This window comes from Protopterus annectens, chromosome 2.part1, assembly GCF_019279795.1.
Source record: "Protopterus annectens isolate FY-2018-M chromosome 2.part1, PAN1.0, whole genome shotgun sequence".
Classification (NCBI taxonomy): domain Eukaryota; kingdom Metazoa; phylum Chordata; order Ceratodontiformes; family Protopteridae; genus Protopterus; species Protopterus annectens.
In genome coordinates, this window is record NC_056729.1 from 1797518310 (window position 1) to 1797546102 (window position 27793).

Sequence of the window (27793 nt, forward strand, 5' to 3'; positions counted from 1 at the left end):
TCGGTTTTGTGCTAGATTTAACCAACGCATTTTAAGCGTCGGTATATTTTTGCATCAAAGTATTTTGGAAACAGATTTAGTTACCCAGAAATGTCGTCGGATAACCATCCGACTAACGGAGTACATAGCAAATGCAAAGAAAAGGACAGAGAAAGGCAGTTGAGATCCAAAACTGACGACGAAGCTTCTCTTAAGCCAGTCACCGGTTTGCCGGTACTCAGTGAAGCACTTTCGCAGCCCCTGATACCCCCTACCTTCGAGTCCAGGCCTCTACCAACACCCATGTGGAGTCCAGCATGCCGCAAGATACTCAAGGTATTGGACCAACGGATGTATCTCCCTCGGATGGGTCCAGAGCTGCTGAGCAGGCACCGGCCGTCTGGGGGTGTATTCAGTCCTCAACATTTGTATATCAAACCTACGACAACTGCAAAACCAAAGACAAAGCAACTTCTAAAACTAAAAAAAACTGACGCATGAGCCACGTGCACAGGCCTCTATGCCTAAAAAGCAGATGATCAAAATGGCTGAAGACCTTATTACCTTGATCAGGGGTACCCATCCCCCTCCAGATAAGAGGCCTAGGCAAGACACTGATTATGAATCTTCAGATCAGGTTTCTATTTCTTCTGATTCCTCTTCTGATCAGGAATTATCTATACCTCCCTATGAAGATTCTGATGCTGAGGAGTCTATTCCATCTGCATCTCATCTTGAGGATTACTCATTTGTAGAAACCTTGCATACATTGAGGGAGCATTTTCACTAGGAGAGTCAAGACTTCTCAGAATCAAAAAAGAGGCTCAGGGATTTCCTTCTTCTCCCTGAGAACAAGCATTTAGCCATTCCCCCTGTTTTAGACATTGTGGATAATGTGTTTTCGGAGTCATGCTTGACCCCTGACTCCTTACCTCTGGCTCCCAGTAAGCCTGACAGATATTACAGGGTCCCTGACTCACATAAATTTTTATTTAGAAACCCTGCTGCTGATCCTGAAACTATTTCACAGGGTCCAAAGGGAGTTAAGGCCTCAACAGCAAAAAATCCTACCCCCTCTGACAGAGATTCAAGTGCACTAGACAGATGGGGAAAAAAGGTTTATACATCTGCAACCTTGGCAGTCAGGGCCTTAAACTGTCAATTTCATATGCTAAAGTACCAACAACATGTTATGGGATTGCTGAAACAGAAAATTATGTTGATTTCAGAATGTGCAGAAAATAAAGAATTGCAGGAATTATTGCATGCAGCTAAACAGGTTGGAAAGCATACTTTGCAATGTGGTTTTGATTCCTTAGAGGCCTCCTGCAGGGCCGCAGTTACTGGATCTGTGATTAGGAGGCATGCCTGGTTAAAGGAACAAAATTTGCCTGATCATGTTAAAGCTAAATTGCTAGATGAACCTTTACAGCATGATTCTTTGTTTGGTATTAAGGCAAAAGAGGTTTTAAAGAAAATGGAAGACAAAGCTAAGTCTATGCAAACTGTTAAAGACTTCTTACAAGTGTAGCCACCAAGATTCAGTAGACACTGGCCTACAAAAAATTGATCCTTTCCTGTGTCAGACAGAGCTCAAAGGGGCAAATCCAGATGCCCTAAGGGTTCCAGATACCAGGCGCAAGATTCATACAGGTCAAAGCAATGGGGCGCTTCTACCTCCAAATGTGGAGGAGATAAAGCGCAAACCTACAGAAAACAATCCCAGTGACTTCCCTCTGTCGACACCAAGCACTTATCTTTTGGCAGCACCCATAGGGGGAAAGTTAGCACTTTTTGCTCGTTAACAACCCAGGACAATTGGGTACTAAACATAGTATCACAGGGATACAGATTCCATTTCCACACTCTGCCAATGGCAAATGGTTGGCCAGATCTGCCAAAAAATCAATGGGCAGAGGCACAGAAACAGGTTACGTCCCTCATGGATATGGGGGGCCATTCAGCCAGTACCAGAACAGGAAAAAGGACAAGGTTTTTACTCAAGACTGTTCTTGGTACCCAGAAAGGACAAGGCCTGGCAGCCATTACTGGATTTATCGATTTTGAACACATACCTGGACATTCCAAAATTCAAAATGCTGACTTTGCAGCAGCTTCTGCCCGTGCTGGGCAAGAATGCTTGGCTGGTGACATTAGACCTCAAAGAGGCATACCTGCATGTCCCAATAAGACAATCGTGCAGAAGATACCTCAGATTCAAGGCTGGCTTAATGCTCTCACTGCCCTTTGGCTTATCTACTGCTCCCAGTGTCTTTACAAAGTGCCTGGCACCAGTAATTGCATTTTGCAGACAAAGAAGTATACAAATATATCCTTACTTAGACGACTGTCTCATTCAAGCAGAGAACAAGGACATTCTTCTTCAACACCTGGCATTTGTGAAAAGGCTTATAACATGCCTAGGGTACACAATAAATGAAAAGAAATCACAACTGGTACCCGCTCAAAAGATAACATTCCTGGGTGCAAGCTTGAATACATCTGCCCAGATGGCTTACCTCATGCCAGACAAGCAAAGGCAACTGACTACTTACTTCAAACTGATGGCAACAAAAACCCAGTTATCTGCAAGACAAATTCTACAGGCTTTGGGCTTCATGGCATCCTGCATCCTACTGATTCCATATGCAAGACTGCATATGAGGAAACTTCAGTGGTACCTGAAAAGTTTATGGAGTCAACATTCTCAAAGTCTGGAAGCAATGATTCCTCTCATTCCCTGCCTACAACAGGAGTTTCTATGGTGGGCAAAGGCATGTCACCAAAACATGGGATGGGCCTTCACTCTCCCCCCTGTCAGCCAAACCTTAACAATAGATGCCTCGGATTATGCCTGGGGGGCCCACATGGCAGGAAGATGCATTCAGGGCATATGGACCCCAAAACAAATGCATCTACATCTCAACCAGAAAGAGATGCTAGCTGTTCAAAATGCCCTAACAGCCTTCAAGGACTTATTTCATCCAGGACAACTACTGATAAAGACGGACAGCACCACAGTCATATAGTATATAAACAAGCAAGGGGGCACACACTCATACCCCTTTGCAGATTAGCCATGGCACTGTGGGACACAGCTTTGACCTACCAAATACATCTTCAAGCTCAATTCCTGCCAGGAAAACAAAATACACCGGCAGACGATTTAAGCAGAAACCTTATGGATCCTCACGAGTGGAAACTAAATCCACAAGTCTTCAGCATGATAGCAGAGAAATGGGGGAGCCCAGACATAGATCTGTTTGCCTCTCCTCAAAATTATCAATTGAAAAGATTCTGCACAAGGACTTATCACAGACAAGCATGGAAAGTGGACGCCCTATCCTTCAGTTGGAAAAACCTATCAGTTTATGCCTTTCCTCCTCTGCCTCTTCTCCCCAAGGTCCTCCTAAAAGTCAGACAAGAGAAACCAAAGATGATACTAATTGCCCCAGACTGGCCCCACCAGTACTGGTACCCAATCCTAAGGAACTTGCCTCAATACCCAGCTTGGACCTTACCTCAAAGACCTCAACTACTGTCCCAGTAAAACAATCAGATCCTGCACAATCAACTACAGACACTGAACCTGGCAGCATGGCTGATCATGTAGTTATACATATAACACCTCTCAGTAAAGCTGTGATGGATGTCATTTTGGAAGCCAGAAGGCCTAGTACTAGAAAATCTTATGCTGGCAAATGGAAGAGATTCTGTGCTTGGAATCAAGCACATGGAACTGATACAGCAGAACCAAATATTCCTCAGATATTACAATACTTAACTGAGATACTTGACAAAGGCCTATCTTTCTCATCAATTAACATCCATGCCTCTGCCATTTCGGCTCATTACAATACAGAGCCACCAATCTTTTCTCATCCTTTACTAAAGCAGTATCTTAGAGGAGCCAAAAATTTAAGGCCTCCTAGAAGATCACCATTACCTGCATGGGACCTCAATTATGTGTTGGAAAAGCTCACCCTGCCTCCATTTGAACCGGCTCCTACCGCTGATATAAAGTTCTTATCATGGAAAACAGCTCTGCTACTAACAATTACTTCAGCAAGAAGAGTTTCAGAGCTACAGGCCCTCATGGCTGTAGAGCCTTTTATCATATTTTACCCAGACAGGGTGTCTCTGAGGACAAATCCTACTTTTATGCCTAAGGTGGTTTCCAGTGTGGCTCTTAACCAAACAATTCATCTGCCAACCTTTTGTCCAAATCCACAGAACAAGGGGGAGAGAATTCTGCATTGCTTGGACATACACAGACAACTAAGATTCTACTTGAGCAGGACTAAAGCTCTTAAGAAAAACTGAGCAAGTACTAGTGTCATATGCTGCAGGATCAGAAGGAAAGGCTATTTAAAAGCAGACAATTTCAAAGTGGCTAAGCCACTGCATCCACTTCTGCTGCCTACACCATGGTAAACCTGTGCCCAAGGGCATTAGGTCTCATTCCACCAGAGCTGCAGCTACTTCAGCAGCCTTTCTCAGAGGAGTACCAACCAAAGACATTCCAGAAGCTGCTACTTGGAGTTCTGTTCACACCTTTACAAAGCATTACCATTTGCCTCTCTACTCTAAGTCCAGGGCAGTCTTTGCCACTGCAGTGCTGCAGGGCCTTATAGCCGCACCTAATGCTGTTTAGCTCCAGCCTCCCAACCATAGCTTTGGGATTCTACCCAAATGTAATGACTGCAACAGTGAAACACGGAGAACATAGTACAGTTGTGTACGCTTACCATAAATGTAGATGTTCGAGTGTATTCACTGTTGCAGTCCAGGTTACCCTCCCGCCATCCCCCTGTCATTGTGGAGTTTATCTTTCCTTCTCTATCTTCTACAACCTATGTGGTGTATTTGCTTGTAGTTGAAGGTAAAGTTTATATTGATGCATGTATAGATGTATATATATATATATATATATATATATATATATTTTTTATACCTTTTTGGGGGCATCTGACATCGGGGGCAAGAAAAACTAAAGAAAATGGCGTCATCTTCATGTTTTATAACCCTGATGACCTGATGTCATGGAAGAGAAGACAGCAACCAACGCAGAACCCAAGACTTTGGAATTCAGGCCGACTGAGGGCAACCTGTCAGCAGATTACCCCAAATGTAATGACTGCAACAGTGAATACACTCGAACATCTACATTTATGGTAAGTGTACACAACTGTACTTTGTCCATACCGTAACTCTTCACTGCTTCAGATAAGTGCCCCATTGGGGATTCTTCCTTTTCTTGTTTACTCTGCTGATTTGTGATTTTGTTAAATGACAGCTAGGAGGGGAATGTTTGAGTGTGATAGACAATATACTCTCAGTGTGACTTTTCTGTTTAGACACAGAAACCAGGGACACATGCATTCCCCAATTGATGCATACCACAATTTCATGTGTTAGAATAGGAGCAAATTTGTCACCCATATCTCCTCCAATTAAACCCCCACTCAATGAGTGAGCCAAAAAGTGATGAATATTGTATTGTAGTCTTTTACTGATTTGAGCCTTGAAGCTATTGTATATGATTCTGTTGCATTCTTATAGGACCCCACTTTTCTGTCTTTTTTTTATTCATTTACTTTTTATTTCACTTGTTATACTGGAACTTTTCTCCTAGGACCGCTAATGAAAATGGAATTGTCCAAGTTTAAGCTTCTCAGCTATTAAAGATTAATAAATAAGTAAAGTTAATAGTTTATCTAAAAATATTAAGCTGTTTTAGGCTTCAGCACTCTAATTTTGGGCTATCCCAGTATTTAGTCAGTTGTTTGTCCATGTCTAAAAAACATATGTTGTGCGTTAGTAATTTGCACTTAGCCTTTCAGTATATTAATCTATGTGTATAAAGTAGTAGGTATCGAACTTGAAAGTACGGTTTCATTGGAATTTGATTGTTTGTTGTCACGGAAAAACATTTTACCTGGACCTGTGCTAACTCAAGATAACCCAAGCATATGGCACAAAACCAGCTCTGAGACTGGTGCTAAGAAAGAAGGCAGTAAGTAGTGTATGGCATTCATAACAAAGTTGGGTGTTTGCATAAGATTTGGGTCAGTTTTGACCAGCATCAATTTCTGTCAAAAAAAGGCAGAGCATCATAGATTCCTTTTGAGAACCAAATGGGCTGTAAGTATTTATTTATTTATTTGGCTTTGTTTATCAGGAAAGTACGACTGAGTAATACCCATTTTCAGCAGAGGCCCAGGAAGAAAAGCTTCATTTGCTTACAAACACAGAGCAGTTACATTTCTATTTACATGTATACACAAACAGTAGTTACATTTATACATTCTAATATTTTACAGAGGTGGAAGTTACTAAAGAGAAAGCCTGCACGCAACATAGTGGATTGTACAGGCAGCAGTTATTTATAAAAATTGTTTTGTCATTTCAGTGAGAAGTTGAGAGTATTCTATTTAAGGAGAGTATTTGGAAAGTATCGTAGGATACAAAAATAACAAGTAAAAATACAAAAATTATATAAAAAATGGGCTACACATTCTTATTGGACAGGACACAGTCCTTGGCAGAGAATCTGCACAGCAGAGTCTGTAGGAGTGGTATACCATCATTAGTAAGTGCAGTTCACATTTCTAGAAAATTACTAGAAAATTTTAGTTCATTTTATTTTTAGTTTATTTTCTGCATTACCTTCAGTATTGGCTAGGTAGAGCGGTCAATTATGGCTCATTTGCAGCCACAATCTAGGCCACAAGGGCAAAAGTAAATGCAGAATATATAATGACAATCTGTAGCAGCCACTTAACTAACATTTTTTGTTTGGAAACCAAAGTGCCCAGAGAAAATACATCAGTACAGATAACGACCACATATCAGGAATGACCAAAAGAAAATGGAGCTGCAAGGCAGATATCTTACCATGCTGGTCAATGCAGAAATAAGAAATGGTTTCTAAATATGAAGAAATATTAAGAGTCACTCACAGTGAAAAGTCACAGTTAATGTAGGCATACAGTCACACACACACACACACACACACACACACACACACACACACACGCACACGAACACGCACACACACGCACACGCACACACACACGTGCATGCACACACACACACACACACACACACACACACACACACACACACACACACACACACACACACATAAAGAGCCAGTGATAATACTAGTGTGCTGCCTTCTTGAACCCATAAGAGCTGTATTTTCTTCTGTGGTGTATATTTGGGATTAAAGCCGCATATAAGCTTAAATTGTTACATTAGAAATATTTCTATAGCTAATAACATAACAATTATGTATCATATCGAGCGTAATTGGGGTTGGTGGTTGGCATAATAGTTAAAGTGGTTACCTCACAGGCAAAAGGTACAGTGTTTGATCCTTAGATGTTCTGTTCAAGACTGTGAGAAGTGTGAGATACAAGCTTTTCGTAAAAAAGGAAGAAAAAACAGCTTTTATTAAATATTTGAAGTTGTACTTATAGTGACGTGTGGTGATATTTTTTGTACTTATCTGTTTTTTGTCCATGTTTGACAAAAAAAATATAGGTTCATAGGTTAGTGGACTGCCACGATGGTGCAGTGGTTAGCATTGCCGCCTCACAGCAAGAGGTTCTCCAGTTCGATCCTCGGCTGGGGTGCCTTATGTTTGGAGTCTGCATGTCCTCCCTGTGGTCGCGTGCGTTTCCCCCAGGTGCTCCAGTTTCCTCCCACATCCCAAAGACATGCTGTAGGTGGATTGGATACTCTAAATTGGCCCTAGGTGTGAGTGTGTGTGTGTGTGTGTGTGTGTGTGTGTGCCTTCTGTGGAAAGTTGGGCGCCGGGCTGGCAACTCGACACTGTAAAACTCTACTGCCAAACAAGAGCAGACAGGTGATCCGCTGTGGCGACCCCTAACCGGGAAAAGCCAAAAGAAGAAGAAGAAGGTTCATAGGTTAGTACTAGTCTAACTGACCTTATGGGCCATTTTAAGCCTAGCCAATTACCCCATGTCAGAATCAAACCCTGCACCTTGTGTTGCTAAGGTAAGCACCTTAACCATTATGCCAACCATATCTTTTTGCATTTTTTAGTTCTGTGACCTTAGTCTTGTAGCTTCAGTTGCAGTTGTGTGAATATTTTGTATTATTGCAAGAGTTTGGCATTGTTTTCGTAAGTAGAATAACATGCAAAAGCTAGCTTTTTGTATTATGAACCTAGTCTGAGGCTTCAATCAGTCTTGTATCTGCTTTCACAGTTGTGGCAGGACTGCAATATATTGCCAGATTGAGCCTCATTTAGTTATTTATTTAGTTATTTATTACAGTATTACTGGTAAATGTATGGGTAGTTTGGTGCATTAGTCCTGTGGCAGGATTGAGGTGGTGGCAGTATTGTGAATTCTGTTCCGGAATTTCTACTTCAGTACTTTTTATAGCTGTCTATACCTGCTTAAAGTTACATTCCAGTGCCTTTCTGTTTAGCTTGCTACTGTTTTTTTCCCCACTGTTGAGTCTGCTCCACCCCTCACTGAGAAATAAAGCTAAAGGTTTCTGAAATTCTAACCACAGGACTTGAGATCCAGTATTGCCTCTATTTGATTGGATCCCTCAGTAGTAAGTCTATATTTAGCACTGAGATATATCCACCCAGAGTATTTTGTTCAAGATTCTGTGAGGTGTGAAATATAAACTTTTCATCAAAACGAAATAAAAAGCTGTTAATTTAAATTCTGCTTAAATATTTTAAGTTGCTTTTATACTGATCTGTGTGGTGATACGTTTTTGTATTTCTCTTCTTTTTGTCCACGTTTTAGCTAAAGGTTATCTGTTTGCATTTTCTTCAGCTTGTTCTGTGAACTTAGTGTTATAGCTTTATTTACAGTTGAATGAAGATTGTATATTACTGCAAGATTTTAGCATTGTTTATACATTTTACTGCACCTCTGTTTACATAAGTAGAATTATACATAAAAGGTAGCTTTTTAGTATTTTGACAACCTGTCTGTGGCCTCAATCAGTTTTGTAGCTTCTTTCACAATTGTGGTAGGACTGTGATCTACTTCCAGATTTGAGCCTCATTTATGCATTTATTACAGCATTACTGGTAAATTTCTGTATAGTCTGGTGCCCTATGCTGTGGTGGGATTGCAGTGGTGGCAGTATTGTGAATTCTGCTCCAGGATTTGTGTTTCAGTATGTTTATAGTTATATATAGCTGCTTAAAGTTACATTCCAGTACCTTTCTGTTTACCTTGCTACTGTTTTTACCTCTGTTCTTTGAGTCTGCCCCACCCCACACTGAGATGTTAAGCTAAATGTTTCTAAAATTCTAACTGTAAGACTACAGCCACAATTTGAGGCTGTGTCTCTGACTTCCACCACTTATGGTAGTCTGACTTCCAAAGTCCTTCCCTCCCCTGGTTATTGTTTTTGTCTCTTGTTGTGAAACTTAAGTAATTTCCCACCCCTTGTTTTCCATATATCCAAAATACCAAGTGTACACCCAGCAAACCAGTATTACACTTGAGTAAACCTCTCTTACTACTAATTGTCTGCTAGTCATTTTCCCAGAGCTCCCTTCTGCTAGGTGCCCTTGCCACACTCTGGGGGTTCTGAGTTAATCCTGTTTCATCCTTGGCAGTTAAGAGATTTATTTTATTGTTTTGCACTTCAGTTAACTGTTTAGAGTGCTCCTGTTTTATTTTTACTTTACTTGTTGATTTTGCCTTTAAATTATTCTAAAAGTCACTAATAGTTAAAATTGCTTTGTTAAGGTAGTTTATTTAAGTTGTTTTGTTTTAGCCTTGCACTTGTAAGCTGACTTTCTTGGTGTTATTACATCAAGGGGTTAGCAGTGTCCTGTACAGACACAAATATCCAGAAAGTACATTTTATCAGTAAAACTTCCGTTAGAACTGAAACCTGTGACTTAGTGTAGCTAAAACAAAGCTATTGCATGGAGACAAGCTTAGACAGTTAGTATTCATATCAAACAGCACTACTATCAAGTCTGAGTACAATATAAGATACAGCAAACATATATCCCTAACTATCTCCAAAGTACACAAAAAACTAGGGACTCTTTATCGCTGCAAAAAATACCTGACTTCCGAGTCTAGAACAGCTGTAGCCAGAGCACATCTCCTGTCAACACTACAATACACTTTCCCATTACTATACTAACAAGCCTAAATAAGTCTGACCTTAACAAACTTTCCACCTGTTACAACAAAATTGCTAGATTTGCCACCAATGCCAAATCATGTTCCCACCACTGCCAAACCTTACATGCATTATTACACTGGCTTGAATTTCCTAACTTACTACGATACCACCAACTCAACTTAGCACACCAAATATTATACTATCCAGAGAAAACCCATGCCCTGTCTGGCCTTCTAAACTTCTATAATGCAAAAAGACAATTATGTTCCAGCAACAAGGTCCCGATAGAAAATATTCCATGCAAAAACAGCTCTAGGGAGTCTCTCTTCCCTCACGGAGTTGCTAAAACCTGGAACATCCTTCCCCCTAAATTCACACCAACCAACTATGCAGGTGCAATGGGCCACCTTGAAACCTCACTAATTGCAGGAATACTATTTCCTTATGCCTCTGGTGAATACTAATAATCTGCACAACCAATGCTCATTGTAAATATTGTTCATATGTTTTGTGCTCTGAAAATGCCATGCACATAAATTGTACATATGCTTTTTGCTTTATTTGTTCATTGTAACCAAGTTTTAAGCTAATCCTTGAAAATGTCTCTCGTGTTCAAAACATTGTGTAACATGTTTGTTCATTGTTTGTTAATATTTATATTTTGTAACCTATAACTGTTACCAATGATTAATGTTCATTGTGTTCTATGTGGAGCTTTTCTCCCCGGGCCTGCGCTGAAAACCGGACACTTGTTGTCCATTTGTATTATCCCGGTAAACAAATGTTAAATAAAATAAGTAAATAAAATAAATCTAAACTAGACTAGTGCCAAACTCCAGAGAGCACTGAAGGAGACCTCTGTATAACCCAGTCCATGACCTGTAGTAGCCCACCCAAGCACAGGTCTGGACAACATGGACATGTCATTTTTGAATGTCTTCCATAGCCAGCTTGATAGATATGAGCATCCTGAAACAATGTAGTAATTGTCTCATGTTCACAGGCAACCACTTAATCCTTAAAGAAACAAATGCAATATGTGAGAGATGCACATACACAGTTTCACTGGAGGCAAAAATCTTGCATAGAAACAAGGTTGTCAAGAACACGCACACACTATATTGACCTGATATAGTGCCCACCACACACATAGGTCAACTTAGATTGAGGCGCTAAAAAGCAATCTTCCCAAACCTCTAAAATGGCAATGCCTTTCCTTGGCATTACCCATGACTCTTATCACAGGGGACTCCATTGTACAACACACAGATGCCCCGTCACCTGACCGAATAAGAAGAAGATAACGGTTGCCTATCTGGAGCCAGGATCCGCCAAGTGACACGCAGTCAAGTCATTACAGCACAGGTACTTGTATGGTTCTATCATAGTCCATGCGGGTGTTAATTACACAAAACTTACTTCCTTGGACTATATGAAAAGAGACATTGTTCATTCCTCTGAATATGTGTCTCAGGCAGGTATGTGCCTTGCATTGCGCAATATGTTGCCTTCACAAAGGATAACGCCATAGTATGAACAAAAGATGCTTGACTACAACAATTGGCTTAGTTTCTGTTGTCTTTCCAGGGGGATTCCACATTTGTCAGCATGGGAGGACATGGTTAATAAAACCACTTTGCTTTCCAAAGGATGGTCTGCACCTAGGCTTCAGAATATAGGCTAAAACATCATCCACCCCTTAGAGCCTTTTTTTAGGCAATGCCAAATTGACAAACCTACCAGCATAGCAAATAGTTTCATAATTTCATAGTTTAGTACTAGGCTATCTGCCCTGGGGCATTTGCAAGCCTAGCCCTAGAGATGTGGCTTTCGCCACCCCATGTAGTGGTACTAAGGTGTATAGGATAAATTTAGAATACTGTGCCTTGTCTAGTAGTGACACATTGAAGACCCCCTTACTTATTAAAATTAGTTTACTGTGCCTCTGTTAAGTAGCGACACAGGGGTGACCCCCGGGGTAAACCTACGATCTCCCATCCACTCGTCAAAATTTCTCTTGAAGAGAGTCATTGAGGGGCTCTGCCTAACATGGACTGGGATTTTGTTCCAGAGTATGGGAAGCCTCTGAGTTATGAATCTGTCCCTCCAGCATGTTCTATTCATGTTTGTACTGAGGTTTAAATCTTTGGCTCTCGTGGTTCTTATGGATTTTGATTTTTTGAGGTGGAGCATGTATATCAATTCCTGGTTGGACATGGCCTTGTACGTCAAGCACAGATCACCTCTGAGCAGGCGGTATGCTACTGAATAGAGCTGGAGTTTCTTTAGCCTGGCAGCATATGACATATGTTGGAGACCCTTGATCCTCTTGGTGAGGTACTTCTGGGGTCTCTCCAGCTGTTGCAAGTGCCGGGTGAGGTACATACCAAATGGGGCATTGTACTCAATCATGGGCCTGATAAGGGAGGAGTACAGGGGCACGATGACCTCCTTTGATCTGGATGTGAACCCCTTCATGATAAGGTGGGCAAGAAAGAAAGTCTTTCTAACCACTTTGGCAATGTGGGTGTCAAATGAGAGGTCACTATCAACTTGGGTCCCCAGGTCTCTGATTACTTTTTTGGTACTCAGTGGGTTACTGTCTATGTGATAATTTGTGGGTATTTTGTTTTTCCCAAAGGGGATGACTATACATTTCTTGGCATTCAGTTTAAGGCCATGATTCCGGCACCAGTTGTCCATTTCGGTGAAGCCTTTCTGTAGCATGTATGTGTCAGCTGGTGTATCGACTATGGCGCCTAGTTTGCAGTCATCTGCGAACTTTGTCAGCCACAACCCTCCCATGTTTGCTTTCACATCTGAGAAGTAAATGCCGAACAAGAGGGGTCCCAGGACAGAGCCCTGTGGGACACCACTTGTGACTGGCTTTGAGTCTGACATGGCTCCCGCAATCTTGACTTTATGGGTTCTGTTCTTTAGCCAGTTTGCAATCCATCTTGTGACATATGGATTTACTTTTAAGCTGTTTAGCTTCTCTATGATCCCCGAGTGGGGTATTGTGTCGAAGGCTTTAGCCAAGTCCAGGTAGGCTGTATGGACTGCCTTACCCTCATCAATGGCTCTAGTGACTGTTTCGAAAAAGTCAACCAGGTTCAAAAGGCAGGATCTGCCCTTTACAAAGCCGAAATGGGTGGGATCAAGTGTCTGTAGGTCCCCAATGTCATTGTTTATGAGTTCCATAATAATTCTTTCCATAGCTTTGCAAACCAGGCTGGTCAACCTTATGGGGCAGTAGTTCCCAGGGTCTGTAGTGGAGCCTCCCTTGTGGAGTGGGACCACTGTTGCTGTACGCCAGTGTTCAGGTACATATCCTGTAGTAAGGCTAAGGTTAAATAACATTTTTATATGCGGGTTTAGCTCCTCTTGGAGTTCACGTATCACGCAGCCGGGGATACCATCAGGTCCCATAGATGCTGTGTTTTTTGCTTTGCTGAGGGCGGTTCTCACCTGGACATCAGAGATGACAGGTATGAAACCCAAAGAAACCTAAAGGTGTTACTGCTCAATGCTAGGAGCCTAAACTGGAAACTCCACATCCTAGAAGATGTCCTCTTTCTGGAGAATATAGACATCTGTGTCGTTACCAAGACATACTTTAAATATGTAGAAAGTACTCTAACAGTGCAAGCCTTCAGTGCTTTCCACATATTTTAGACCATGAGTTGCACAGACAAGGGCAAAAGGTGAAGGAGTCTCACTCAATATTACAACAAGCCTAACTGTATGGTGGTTAAACAGGACAATGCCCTGTAATTTATCCATGTACAAATCATCACAGATAAAGTCCCATACCCTGTCCTAGCAAGCTATAGGTCACCCTGTATGTCTCTTGAATCCCATAGCTTTTACTTAGACCTACTGGAGGCACTCACCAATAAAGCAAAAAACCTATTCTTGGGAGACTTTAAATACCCCTGTATAGACTTGGAAATATACACTGCCTCATACTCACAGGCACAATGATTCCTGGAGTTTATTAACACAAATACTGTTAACCAGATAGTGCGCACACCCACCAGAGGTTCAAACATGCTGGACCTGGAACTTATCAAGATGGTAAGGAGCTGCACACACCCCCCCCCCCCATGTCACTTTGTCACTAGTGAGATTGGAACACATAGTTGTTTCCCTTGAAATAAAAATCAACTTGTTAGCCCCAGCAAACCCTGTGATTGTCAAAATTCATTACCCTTCCCAACCCAGAGTTCACAGCAACGTAAGTGGAATTGTTCACAGAGACCCTGTATAACCATGTAAATGGCTGTATAGATGCTGCTGCAGCTACTAGAAGAAAGCCCAAAATAAACTAAAACACAAACCACACTGCTGGAATCCTAACCTTAATAGGATATATAACAAAATGAAAAAAAATCATGGCTGAAATCAGGAAGAGCAACTCACATAATGATAGGAGCTCTCTAATTAAATTAACAAGAAACTAATAGGACTAATTAACACCAACAAGGCCAATTATGGGGTCAAGATAGCCTCACAGGCTAAAGATAACCACATTGCCTCCTACAGCTATATCCAACACCTCAAAGGCAGCGCACATTAGCGTGCTGAACCGGTAGTCAATGGTGCCACCTTCACTGAGCAGAGAAACATGGTACATTTGCTGGCTGACAATTTCAGCTCAAATGTTACTCCACACTCCCCCCACCTCCCCCATGAAATACCTACTAGCATAACCCCTTCAACTATTAACAAGGCCAAAAGCACAGTCCCAATAGAACCTGACAATATCCCTGGATGCCTCCTAAATAGCTTGAAACATGACCTGTCAGGACCGTTTGAGTCACTTTTCAACTGTAGCCTCAAAACAGGCTTTGTACCACAAGAATGGAGGACTACATCAGTTATCCCACTTCACAAGGGTGGACCATCAACTGACCACAGAAACTACAGACCTATTAGTCTGACTAGTTTAATATACAAAGCCATGGAATGAATTGTCATGGAAATGATCAACAAAGACATGGGTAAACATCAGACACTGCACCTAGCCCACTTTGACTTTGTCAAGGGAAGGTCATGCATACTAAACCTGGATGACTTCTTTGAAAAGATCACTAAGGCAATGGATGAGGGAAAAACAATGCATGCTACCAACCTGCACCCGGCCAAGATGTTCGATACAAAACCCCACTTGGGTATCATTGACAAACTCACTGAATTGGGCATAAACCCCTACTTAATTCACTGGATTGCCATCTGGCTCACAGACAGGACCCAGGAAGTCAGGATTGGTTATACCGCCTTTACTAAGAGACCAGTCCCCAATGGGGTACCTCAGGGCTCCATGCTGGGACCACTCCTATTTGACATCAACTTCTCGGAAGTAAAGGCTAATTTCACGATCTTTTAGCAGACCAAGTTCACAGATGACTGCAGATTGGTTGTTGTCATAGATTCTCCCCATGACACAAAGATCTTACAAGAGGGTCTAACACAGATAAATGACTGGTGCCAAAGTCACAGGTTAAAATTCAATGCCAAGAAATGCATTATAGTGCCTTTTGGGAAAACTGCTACCTAGGCTAAATATCCCATTGATAAGAGACTGCTAAGAGTTGACCCTGTAGTCAGGGATTTGGGAACATATGTAGACAGTATCTGGACTTTGACCAACATGTGACCTAAGTAGTAAGTAAATCATTCTGCGTTCCTCAACTTATAAGTAAGAATATAGCATCCAGGTCCAAAAAATTCAGTGCCCCTTTATTCGGCCCTTATCACACCCATCATTGAGTATAATATTCCCTTCAGCATGTACCTGACCAGACATATGCAGTAGTTGAAATGCCCACAAAGATTCCTTACCAGGAGAAAACAAAGTATAAACACATTGCCCTATATGGATTGCCTTAAAGCCTATCTGTATACTTTGTCTTCTACAGGTTTCTGATAGGTGATCTATGACTGGCATACACGGCATTCTCCAATCCAGCTGTGATGGACCTTTTGCACATCCACAAAATGAACAGCATCAGATCCACTAGATCCAGCGATTTAAATTTTGCTTGTGATTTAAATAAGGCATGTTGGCAAGACAGATGTCTGTTTCAGAGGATCCCCATGCTCTGGAACAGGCTCCCCATCCATGCGAAGCAGAGTCCATCCCTAACCCTATTTAAGAGTAAACTTGACCAAAGGATAGGAAATGGAAATTTATCATGGGTCTGGCCCCATGTGTCTCATAGATATAGGCAGACAGTAGTGCCCAAAGTAATATGCTCCCCACATAACCTCTAGAAACTTATTAACATAGTCTCTCCATATAGATATGAACCTATAATTGTATTTTGGTGGCTCTCTTTTATCATTTTAATTTCATGTATCAAGCTGGACATTTAGTGCCGTTGCTGGGTAAAGAGTTCCCTTAAAAACAAATTTGTACACTTTAGCTACATAGAGTATGCCTGACTACACCCATGCCCACACAACCACCGAGGAACTTTACACACCTCTATGACCCATGTAATGCATGCAGTTTCATTATGAAGAGTGATATTCATCCTGTTGCAGGGAGGCATTCACTAGCTTGAGGTTTAAAATGTGGCTTTAGTTTTGTACCATGTTATGACTCATTTTATAAAGATTTGAGATACATAAATAATATTGCTTTGGTCATACATACCAATCAAAAGGACATGGCCCACAATTTCCTTTCATGAAACAGAATAGGTGGCTTCCTTCACTTAGGAAAGTAGTAGATACATTTATTTACAATTGCTTGAAGTTCAGTTGCTTTGCATTTTAAGAATATATGAAACCTCTTTTTCAAGTGTAACACTTCCCTTGTTTTTATCTTTTTGAGTTTGTCAAATACAGACAGTCCCCTACCTCATCCAACAAATTAGATGCTAGTAGTGAAGAAACTGACAAAACAAATATCCATGTTATAGCTGGGAGGTATATGTAGCCAGAATGGTATAATCTTGTGTAAACAGGGAGGAGTGGAAGAGTCACTGAGCAAATAAAATATAAAAGACAAGAGAACTCATCAAGAAGATTGATGGTGTTAATGAAACTTCTTGGTAATAACAGGGTTAGCAAAATCAGAAGCCATTAAGAAGAGATGGCAGGATTTCATAGAAAAATATTCAAGAAAAATCCTAATATCATCGATATATATGTAGTCAAAATTAGTATCAGATCTTCCAGTGAACAGTCATAGTTTATTTCCTTAAGTATTGATTGACTTGATAATTTGCAGGCCACGCAATTCTCAAAAGATTTCTCCAACTCCACAGTTCAGAAGCACTGACTATCTAGTACACTGTCTCATAGCCATAAGCTGCATACCACAGGTTGTTAATATTTCTCAGGGAAATTTGATTTTGATTCCAGCATCTAATTCATTTAACCCAGCATTCTGCAAGATCCATTCAGCAAATAAATTTAAAACGTAAGGTGACAATATACAGCCTTGTCACACTCTCTTCCCAACTTTGAGATGGTCAGTTATTCTACATTCAGTTGTAACAGTTGCTTTTGTGTTGTTTACAGATAAGGTGACACGTTTTTTATTCCTTTAAACTTTCCACGCATGTGACAACCCAGACAGTCAAAGGTTAGAGTAGTTAATAAATCAGAAATAAATATTTTTCTGGAATTCCTTTGCTTTCACTGTCAAGTGTATGTTGGCAATATGATCTCTGGTACCTCTGACCGTTCTAGAACCAGATTGTACATCTGATAGTTCTTGGTTCATATACTGCTGTTGAGTCCAGTTTCATGATCTTGAGCATTACATATGCATTACACAAATGCAGTTTCAGTGGTGCAATAGGTATCACACACACTTTTTGGAGCAGAAGGCTGTGGCTCCATTAGAAAATACACTAATGCTGGGAAAGATCGAAGGCGAAATAAGAAGGAGGCAACAGAGGCTAAGATGGCTAGCACATAACTGAAGTAATTAATATGCATTTGCAGAAACTTAAAGAAAGGGCAGTTAGACAGGACCAGTATGCAAAAGTCCTTGAGGTTGTGAAGGGTCAGACTCAACCAACTGACAGTACAAAATTAACATCAAGAAAACTTTGCTGCTGGTCTTGTCTGCCTCTCATAATGCATAAGGTTACCAGGTAGCTTCTCTGTAGGAAGTATTGCATATCTACACCCAAGTTCTTGCATGTTCTCTATCTCCCCGTCAGTATGCTTTCATTCAAGATATGCTGCCAAAATAATTGTATATTATCATGGTAGAATAGTTTTAGTTATGGAATAAAGTCTTTTTACTGTACCATCAGGTAAATATGAAGTGTTATCCAAACACATTGGCTAGTGAACAGCATTTACTTCTTTCTTTGTCAACTATGCATGTACATTGCACAGAGTACCTGTGTGGTGGATGGACAGAAAAACATAATTTGCCTGGCAGTTAGCACAGAGGATTAAGATTATGAGCTAGTAATGAACAGCTGTTGCTTGAAGCCCAAGGATTGATTATGTCAGCTTCCATTTTCCTACTGTATGACCTGAGCAACTCAGTTTATTTGAGAGTGCAACTGGATCACCCGTGGAAACGGACATTTGCATCAAGTGAGCTTACCCACTTAAATAAATAAATAAAAATGTACATATAGTTATGTTCTGAATGCTTTATTTAAACTTAAGTGTATTGTGGTTTTACAAAGGGCATTTTACAACAGATCGTTTTATTTGACATAGCAAGAGATACATCAGGTTTATGGTATTAGCCAGTATTTACCTGATGGATTTGTAATTAAATTGCATCATGGATCGAACAGTTAGTGCTATGAGCTACAAACAAGCAGTCCTGTCATCCTGGGTTTGATTCCCTTAGATTCCACTTGCATGCTTTGGGCCCTAAGCAGGTCATTTATCCAGAGAGGTCTAATTTGCCCCTTGAGAGAGGCATGTGCACATAGTGTTCCTACAGAGTTTAGAAACAAAGCACAGGATTATTATTCATAGATAATTAAGGGACACATAGAATACCCTTACAATTTCTATGTAACCCTAAGGATTTCATAGGCTTTTATTATAAATGTTAGTAACTGCTACATAGTTCTTTAGAAATGTTCCTGCTCGTTATGTAGAGGTGGAACACTATAATTGCCTCTTGATTGTAATATGGTCTTTTGCTTTCTTGTGTACTTACAGGAAGCCCTCCGAACATGACTGCTCTCACAGGAGGAAAATATATCTCAGGATTTACTGGCTGCATCAGAAATCTAATATTGCTGAATGCAAAACTGGACCACCGGCCCGAGCAGCCAATCGACTTAAGTGTACATGCAGAGGCAGGTCGTAACGCCAGGGAATGCACATCGTAGTAAGGAAGGCCACAATGCAGCCAAACTAAGACTTTTTTTTTCAAAAATTAAAAGTGAAACACGAAAGGTGCTTTTGCTGCTGCCAACATAACGGGAGTGGTCTGTGTTTCTGTAATATAATTTTTACATTTAAAAGAACAAACATGCAAAACAGAATCAAATGGGGAGAACATCTTACTTGGATCTAGCCCTTTCATTCACAGTGTTTTTTTGTAATGAAGGACATGTCACTTTGAAACACAGCTTCATCTGGTGACTGTGTACATGTTTTTGTTTTTTTAGCGAGAGAGAGAGAGGAAGAAAGAAAGATCTGGTAGGATATTTTGTTTATGATGTAAATTTCCATTGTTCCCAAGCACTGAACATGTTCAGTTACAAAGAACTCATGTGACCTCAACTCTGGGTTCTAAAACTGTGTTGTAAAATGTTTTTTTAAGCAACCAGACTTACAGTTATACTTGAAAGAAAAGTTTTATAATGTCAGATAATCAAGCTGAATACATATCGTGCAGAAGCAGCATGCTACTTGTTATACAGAAAGTACCCTTTTGTTTTGCAGTTAATATGTACCATACATTTTACGTCAGCCATAGAACAAGGCACTATAGAAAGGCAGACTGGCATTATGGCTTCTGCTTTTCTTGTTCTCAGTGCTGTCTTCAGAAGTACAGTATTACCCATTGCATTACATTTTGGCCAAAAATGACAGCAGTCAGGCAACAGTTGAGTTCAAGTATTTTCTTCCTTTTCTTTTGTGCAGTTTTGTTGATATTCGTTCATTGGGTCTGTATTACTTAATCAATAATCAATATTTCATACTTTCACATACAGTGCCTTCATATGTACTAAGCATTTCTTTTAACGGCACAAAATTCTTAATTTCAAAATTCACATTATTTCAGAAACCAAATTATACTGCTAATGATTAATAATAATATTTTTTTCAGTTTCTCTACTTTTTTCCGGCTAAATCTGTGAACATGCTCACTGTCAGTATATCAGGTGTCAGATGGCTTTGTGTTCACCCCTTAAACAATGTTGAATCTACGCAGGTTCATAGGTTGATACTAGGCTATCAGCCCTAGGGCCTATACAAGCCTAGCCATAACAATTCCCTGGCTATTTCTTCCCACAATATTTACTTCCCAGACAGCATAAAACACTATTATTGCTAGCCACTGACATTTTGACTGATTTCTGTTTTACCATAATGTGCTATTTAATATTTAAGATGCATGCCCATTTTAATTTTATTTTTTACTTTACCATATTGTAAACTCACTTTGTCAGCAGCTGTCAGATTTACAACTTGTCTTAGAATGCAAAACATAACCTAGCGGCATTGAGGTGATGAACTGCTGCCCTATTAGATGCCTTCATTCCAGTTTTTGATATTTTTAGCATCCCAGTTTTAATAATACGGTTCTGTTATAGCAAAAGTGTTTCAGAACAAAGAAATACGTTTGTAAAGCATTTATGAATGTCAGGATGCAGTTTCAGTGCCAGAGTCTAATACTTAGGTTTACCGAGCTGTTCTTATTTAAAGACAACCGAAATATGCAATTTGTTAATGTTTTAAAACTGAAAAAAAAAAAAAAAAAAACGTTTTTGTGCTATGTTTATTTAATGAATTTAATGACTGGTATTAAGGAAGTATTTCTGTGTGTGTGTTCTACTAAGAATTAGTTCTGTGACTGCCCTGCTAGTCTGGTATGAATGTTTTTATTGCTTCCTTGTAACAGGAAGTAGAATGAAAGGATAATTGGGCGTTTAGCTGAATGCCAAAGCCTTATACCACTTAATAACCCATAGAGACTGTTAATTTTTACTTTGTATGGTTGATTTACAGGTTTTATACCTGTTTTATTTTTATCACACACATAAGTCCTTATAACAGATTTATGGTTTTGCAGTAGATAGACAAAATTACCCCCACCACACACACACACATTTTTTCCCTTTTCATTTTAATTTTACACTCTTTAGATTTTTAAAGGGCTGGTCCCCAAACTCTTCAGTACCTTTGTTGCCGTGAGATGTTTAGATACCTCCTGGTATATACCATACATTTGGCTGTTACCTCAGAAACATATCTTAATGTGTCTCAAAAGGTGTCAAGGTAGGGTCTGACACATCTGTATATCTAATATTTTTTAAGGTAAGTTTACATTCTAAGTATCTTCCCTAAATAAAAATTAAAGATTAAAGATGACGTTTGGAACTAGGTGGTCGTTGGAAATAACACGGATATAAAACAAAGATAGCTGAGCGTTTTTATTAACTTCATACTATAAGAAGATCCCCATGTCAGATATGGATTTTATCTTTTCTATTCACATTTTTGACTTGTTTGTAGCCTTGAATTGTGTTGTAACTGTATTTATGAGTAAGAAACAAAAGGTGATTTTTGGCTGTCTACAGAAAGTGTTTTTCAGCCCTGCCCTCTTTATATAATATCTGAAAGACATCAAGTGACTAGGCATTATCTCTATATTTCTTCTACAGTTACCTTTCCAGTCTCACATTTCAATTTCACTGGAATTTTTTGCAGTTTTGTGAGTGTAGTCCAGGTTTTGCATTAAGTAATTTTAGAGCCCATCTCAGAAGTGTAAGGATTACTGCATGGTTCAGTTTTTTCGGGCTTTTTTGTGTTGAGTATCTGTTTAAAATAACATCATAATTTTGAGGAGTTTTAAAAGAGGAAAAAAAAACAAGAAAAGTTTAAATGACCTAGTATGTCTAATGAACAGAACTTTGTATGTATTCAGTTTTGTACTGTGGGTTAAAAAAGGTGGCCTCTCTTTTGAAGAACTTTTGCTTAACATCACACAGTAGGTCCTGAAAAAGTTATAAGTGGTTAACTGACACAGCAGTATTGAAAATAAATTTCAACTTAGAAAACACAAGCAAAACATGATACTATAACACATAGTACATTAGAAGTGAATACCAAAGTAGTATTAATGACCAGTTACAAGTCCAGTTTGTGTTGCATTGTAATGATAAATATGGTTATGTAGTACTTTTAATAATTTAGTATGTGTATTTGTAGGCACTAGAGAAATTTACAAAAACTGGAACATTCCAGGTTTCCTGAGACATATAGGTAACTAAGGATAGTTGGTAGCACAAAAAAGCATATCCTTCCAGAACACGTTTTCCTATTATTTAAAATGAGTGGTTTGCATTTGTAAATAAGAAAAATGCAGCACAGTCTTTGAATTTATTGGACTTCTTGGATTTAACTGTTGTCTGTTGTTATTGGAAGTAACTGTTGCCTGCTGTTACTGCTTTGCTTTGCACATGCTCTCAGATAAATTTTTAGTATATATGCAAAGTGAAATCTGTGTCAGATTTTACAGATACAAATAAACCAAAGCCACTCTTAAGTGTAATTAAATTTGCAAACACAGGAATTTAGCCAGTGGGTTTCCAGTGGATTTCCATTGAAACAGTACTGTTGCTGGTTAGCAGTATGTACAAAGCAATCCAAATACAATCGTTTGCAGCTGGAAACTCAACACTCATACACACTCAGGGCTCAGTAATCCAGGTCTTATAAAGCAAAGCAGCTAGCATCATGAAGACAGGAGCATGTGGACAATGCTGACAGTGTGACAGAAGAAAATTAGGGTCTCTCTGACCGATTTGAACATGTATTTAGTTGCCATACATTGTCTGTTGAACAGAAGGACAGATTCAATTCTGACTTGTTTTTCTTGAATTTTACATTGTACCATAAGGGATGTTTTGATAAAATTTAATGAAATACCTAATATATTTTCTCAGCTATAAATTAGATTACGATGTTTTACCAATTCTTACATCTCAAGATCGTAATGAACTGTTGTTCCATTAGACTTCTATCAGTGTTTTAATAACTGATTCTGTCTGAGCACATAATCAGCTTGTACACCTATCCTAAAATGGATTGAGAAAAGTGACTATGTTGTTTTGAAGAGTTTTGCATTAGATGTTTTAAAACTACTGACTGTGTATCACAGAACAGCTCCATATTTCTGGCCTTTATATTAGCTTATATATTTATAACAAGGTGCAGCTGCTTTTTCACTGTATTAAAAGTACTTATTTTTAAAGATACTTTTAAATAAGGTTCTCAGTCACACAATTTACAGTATTAACCAAAGGCAAAGCCTTGTTTAAAGAATGGGTCATATGCCCCCTTTCTTTGGTATTAAACTTTCCCACTCGGGTCGGTTTGTTTATATTGCTAAACACAGTATTGAAATTCTTTACATTTGTGGTTTATTGTATGTTCACAAGATACCATGTTACAGTCTTCAAACCTTTAAAACCTCTTTGTATAAAAGCCATGAAGAAATGTTGTATATATTATCTGTTTGGAAAGGAATAAGTTATACCTCCTGTGACCTTTCCAGAAATGATCCTTTGTTATTCGTAATAAAATGGTTCTTGACCAATCACAATTGGAATTTTTAAGAGACTTGTTTCACAGCAAACTTAAGTGTGATAGAATGTTTGTATTATTAATCGTATCCTTTTTACATATGAATTACTGCTACAGAAAGTGGACTTATTTAACATAAGGGATCATCCTTAGTGAGTGCTTGCTTGGGGCATATCTTCCCAACCACTTAGAATTTGGCCCCTTTTTTGTAAGCCATACCAATGCTTGTCATGATGTAACATGCCAACTTACAAAAGCAAGTGTAGTTATACTGTGCACCAGTTTTTTTTCTTCTTTTTTTTGTTACATACACAGTTCATGTTACCAGTCATAACAATAAAAATGCAATTATCAGAGTTTCAGCCCACCTATATGATGATGAAGGACAGCAAATGTGCTTGCCTACTTGATGGCCCAAAAAAATGGCAGCAGCAAACATATGGCCCAGTTCAAGGCCTGAGATTCCATGTGGTAATTCAGATGTTCATTTACTTCACCCCAACCGACACCCCCACTGAATCCGGGAGGTGCTGAACTCACCATCAACAAGCAAGGGCTTAAGCCTGAACCAGTCCTCAGCATAGTTTCATGATGAAAGGAATAGGGGTGAAACGCTCAAAAATAGCACCCTGGGGAAATATCCCAAGTTTTTTTTTCACCCCCATAGCTACCAGTGGTCAGCTGGAGCCTATGGGTGACTAGCCTGAACCTAGGGAAACATCTGTGAATCATCTAACTATGGACTGGTGGTACTTGTGATTCAGAACTGTCCTCCTGAGACTGGATGCCAGATCCATGTAGACCAGCAGGTTGCAGTTGTGGAATGGTCAGAAGGTCACACTATACCAGAACAGATTTGTTATGAATGGTTGAGTTATGCACAGATGAAGCTACAATTATAGGTTCATAGGTGTGAACTAAGTTAACGACCACTAGGATCTCTTTAAGCCTAGCCGTGTGTCCCAAATTTGTGATATGCCCTCTGATATGGTATGTCAACAAGAAGGAGGGCACTCATTCCTACCACCTCTGCAGATTAGCAATGGAATTATGGCAGGGAGCTCTGCATTAAGACCTGACCCCTACAGCCTCGTACATTCCGGTGCAAGACCACCTGCTACCAGACACACTCAGCAGATCATTCCCAGACCCCAACAATTGGATGCTGAAATGAGAAGTATTTCTAGACCTAAAACACAGATGGGTTGTCCGACAGATAGATCTTTTGCTTCCTTCACAAACAGATCAGGAAGTTCTGTTCAAGAACCCCCCCCCCCCCCAAGAGAGGAGCATGGAGAACGGATGCCTTGTCATTCACCTGGACAGACCTCCTCTTTAATGCCTTCTCTTCACTATCCCTTATCCCCAGGATATTGCAGAAAGTGAATTGCTTCTTACTGGCCCAGGCCACACTGGTTCTCCCTACTTTTCACACTAAGTGATTGGAGAATCAAAACATTTTCTCAGATCACAGATCTCTTAACTTAGAACAAAGTGCTCTGCCATACACGCCTACTTGAGGACACTCAATTTGTCAGCTTGAATGATTGGCTATTGATCCCCTCAAGGCAATCTTTTTCAGAGGCAATTCTAAAAGAAGCTAGAAAACCAAGTAACAGAAAATTTTATGTAGCAAAATGGAAAAAGTTTTCTATCTGGTCTAAGACAAAAGGTATTCCACCCTCCAAGTCAGGGTTAGAACAGGTACAAGAATACCTGTCCGACTTCTATAAAGAAAGCTTGTCTTGCTCGAGTCCTAAAGTACACATCTGTGCTATATCTTCCTGATTACCCATGCCCTCCCCTGTAGATGCTCACCTCTATATGAAGTCATTTTTGAAAGGAGTCTTACAGTTCGCCCCCTGAAAGCAAGAACCTACAGCCACTTGTGACCTAAATTATGCAGTATAAAAACTAACACTTCCACCCTTATCACTAGCAGTGTAAGCCTCCCCTTCAACTTCTTACTTGGAAAACTTCCCTACTGTTGGCACTCACCTCAGCCAGACATACATCCAAGCTGCAAACTCTTATGTGTAAGGAACCTTATGTCATTTTTCCACAGTGACAGAGTAACCTTGAGAACTAACCCTTCCTTTATGCTCAAAGTGTCGTCAGAAGTATTCCTGAACCAGGCTATACACCTTTGTGTGTTCTTCCCTAATTCCCAGAACAAATGATACTGGTAATCATAATAGCCACACTTCCAAGCCCATAAGGCAACACACCATAAAGCCAAACATTCCAGATATTGGGGATTCCATTGCATTATATACTGAAGTCCCCCTTATCGGGTTAAACAAGGAGATCACGGTGATCTGTCTGTCTGGATCTAGGATCCATCAGATCACGCATGCACTTAGGTTTTTAAACCCGAAGCATCAGTATGACGTGGTCATAGACCATGCCAGGAGTAAATGATGTAAGACGTACCTCAGTGGACTATATGAAGTGAGACATGATGACCTCTCTGAATGTGTCCCAAGCGGGAATGAATCTAGCCTTGAGTAGCTTCCTACCTTCACCAATGGTGATGCCACAGTACCAGCAAATAATGACTGACTTCAACAATTGGCTTAGTTTCTGGTGTCACAATAAGGGGAGCCAATATCTGTCAGCCTGGGGAGACATGATCGACAAACCAAATTACCTCAGACTAAGTGACAGCTTGTTAAACTTCCAAGCTCCTCTGAACCTGGATGACACTGAGGCCTACTCATAGCTGTACACAAAAGCAATTTACAACCACATTCATAGCTGCATAGAGGAGGCAGTACCTGTACAAGTCAAACCTATGATTACTGGCAAAAATAAACCACTCCGGTGGACCCCTAGCATAAATAGGCTATTCAACAAAAGGAAAAAATCCTCTCCAAAGCCAAGAAGGAACAGACAAAACAGTGCAAAATGTCACTCACCAGTCTAAACAAACTAATTAGAGAGCTAGTCAAATCTAGCAAAGCAAACTGTGAGGCAAAGATAGCCCCCCAGGTGAAAGATAACCATAAGGCTTTTTTAATTATGTTCGTAACCTCAGGGGAAACACTCAGCAATGTGCCAAGTTAATCATGAATTGGATGCTTCTTAAGTAGCTTAAAGCATAATTTGTTAGGGACACTAGAAACCATCTTTAACCACAGCCTCCAGACAGGCTTTGTCCCAGAGGAATGGAGGACTGCAACAGTTGTGCCACTGCACAAGGGGGGGCCCCTCAGCTGACCCAAGACACTACAGACCTATAATCTTGAAGTCTTATCTGCAAGGTCATGGAGTGAATTATCATGGACCCATTCAATAATGACATAGCAACTTTACAAACACTGGACCAGACCAAATTTGGGTTTCCCTATGAAAGTCCTGCCTACTCAGACTGGTGGACTTTGAGAATGTGACCATGATCATGGATGAGAATAAAATGGTACACACCACTTATCTGGACCTGGCAAAAGCTTTTAACACAATCCCTCACTCAGGGAACATGGATAAACTTACTGACTTAGGCTTAAACCCCTACATCGTCAGATGGATAGCCAACTGGCTCACTGACAGGATAAGTGTTGTCCAGACAGGTGAATCCACTTCCAGTAAGAAACCTGTTACTACCTGTGTCCCACAGGCATCAGTGTTGGGACCCCTCTTGTTTGGTATATACTTCTCTGAAGTGAAGGCCAATGGTGGGAGCTAAATGCTAAAAAATCTATAATCATACCCTTCAGTAAATCAGATATCCCTGCAAATTATAATATTGATATTGCACCCCTAAAAGTAGACCAAGTGGTGAAGGGACCTAGGAAGACAGATTGATAATAACCTAAACTTTGACTACTAGGTAGCTACAGTACTGATAAAATTCTTCTATGTAGCTCAATATATAAGTAAAGACATGGGTGGCATCAAGATCAAAGGATGC

The 27793-nt window shown here is 40.0% G+C and overlaps 1 protein-coding gene across 11 annotated transcripts in view; it reads left to right on the plus strand.

The window, feature by feature from the left end:
- Window positions 1–23897, plus strand: part of HSPG2 (heparan sulfate proteoglycan 2) — a 2126006-nt gene extending 2102109 nt beyond the window's left edge. For all 11 annotated transcript variants that reach the window (XM_044063227.1, XM_044063230.1, XM_044063231.1 and 8 more), the window contains one exon: window positions 19282–23897. In XM_044063227.1, coding sequence (XP_043919162.1) covers window positions 19282–19454 — 173 coding nt within the window. In that variant the 3' untranslated portion in view covers window positions 19455–23897. The remainder of the gene's footprint in view (window positions 1–19281) is intronic.
- The last annotated feature ends 3896 nt before the right edge of the window (window positions 23898–27793 follow it).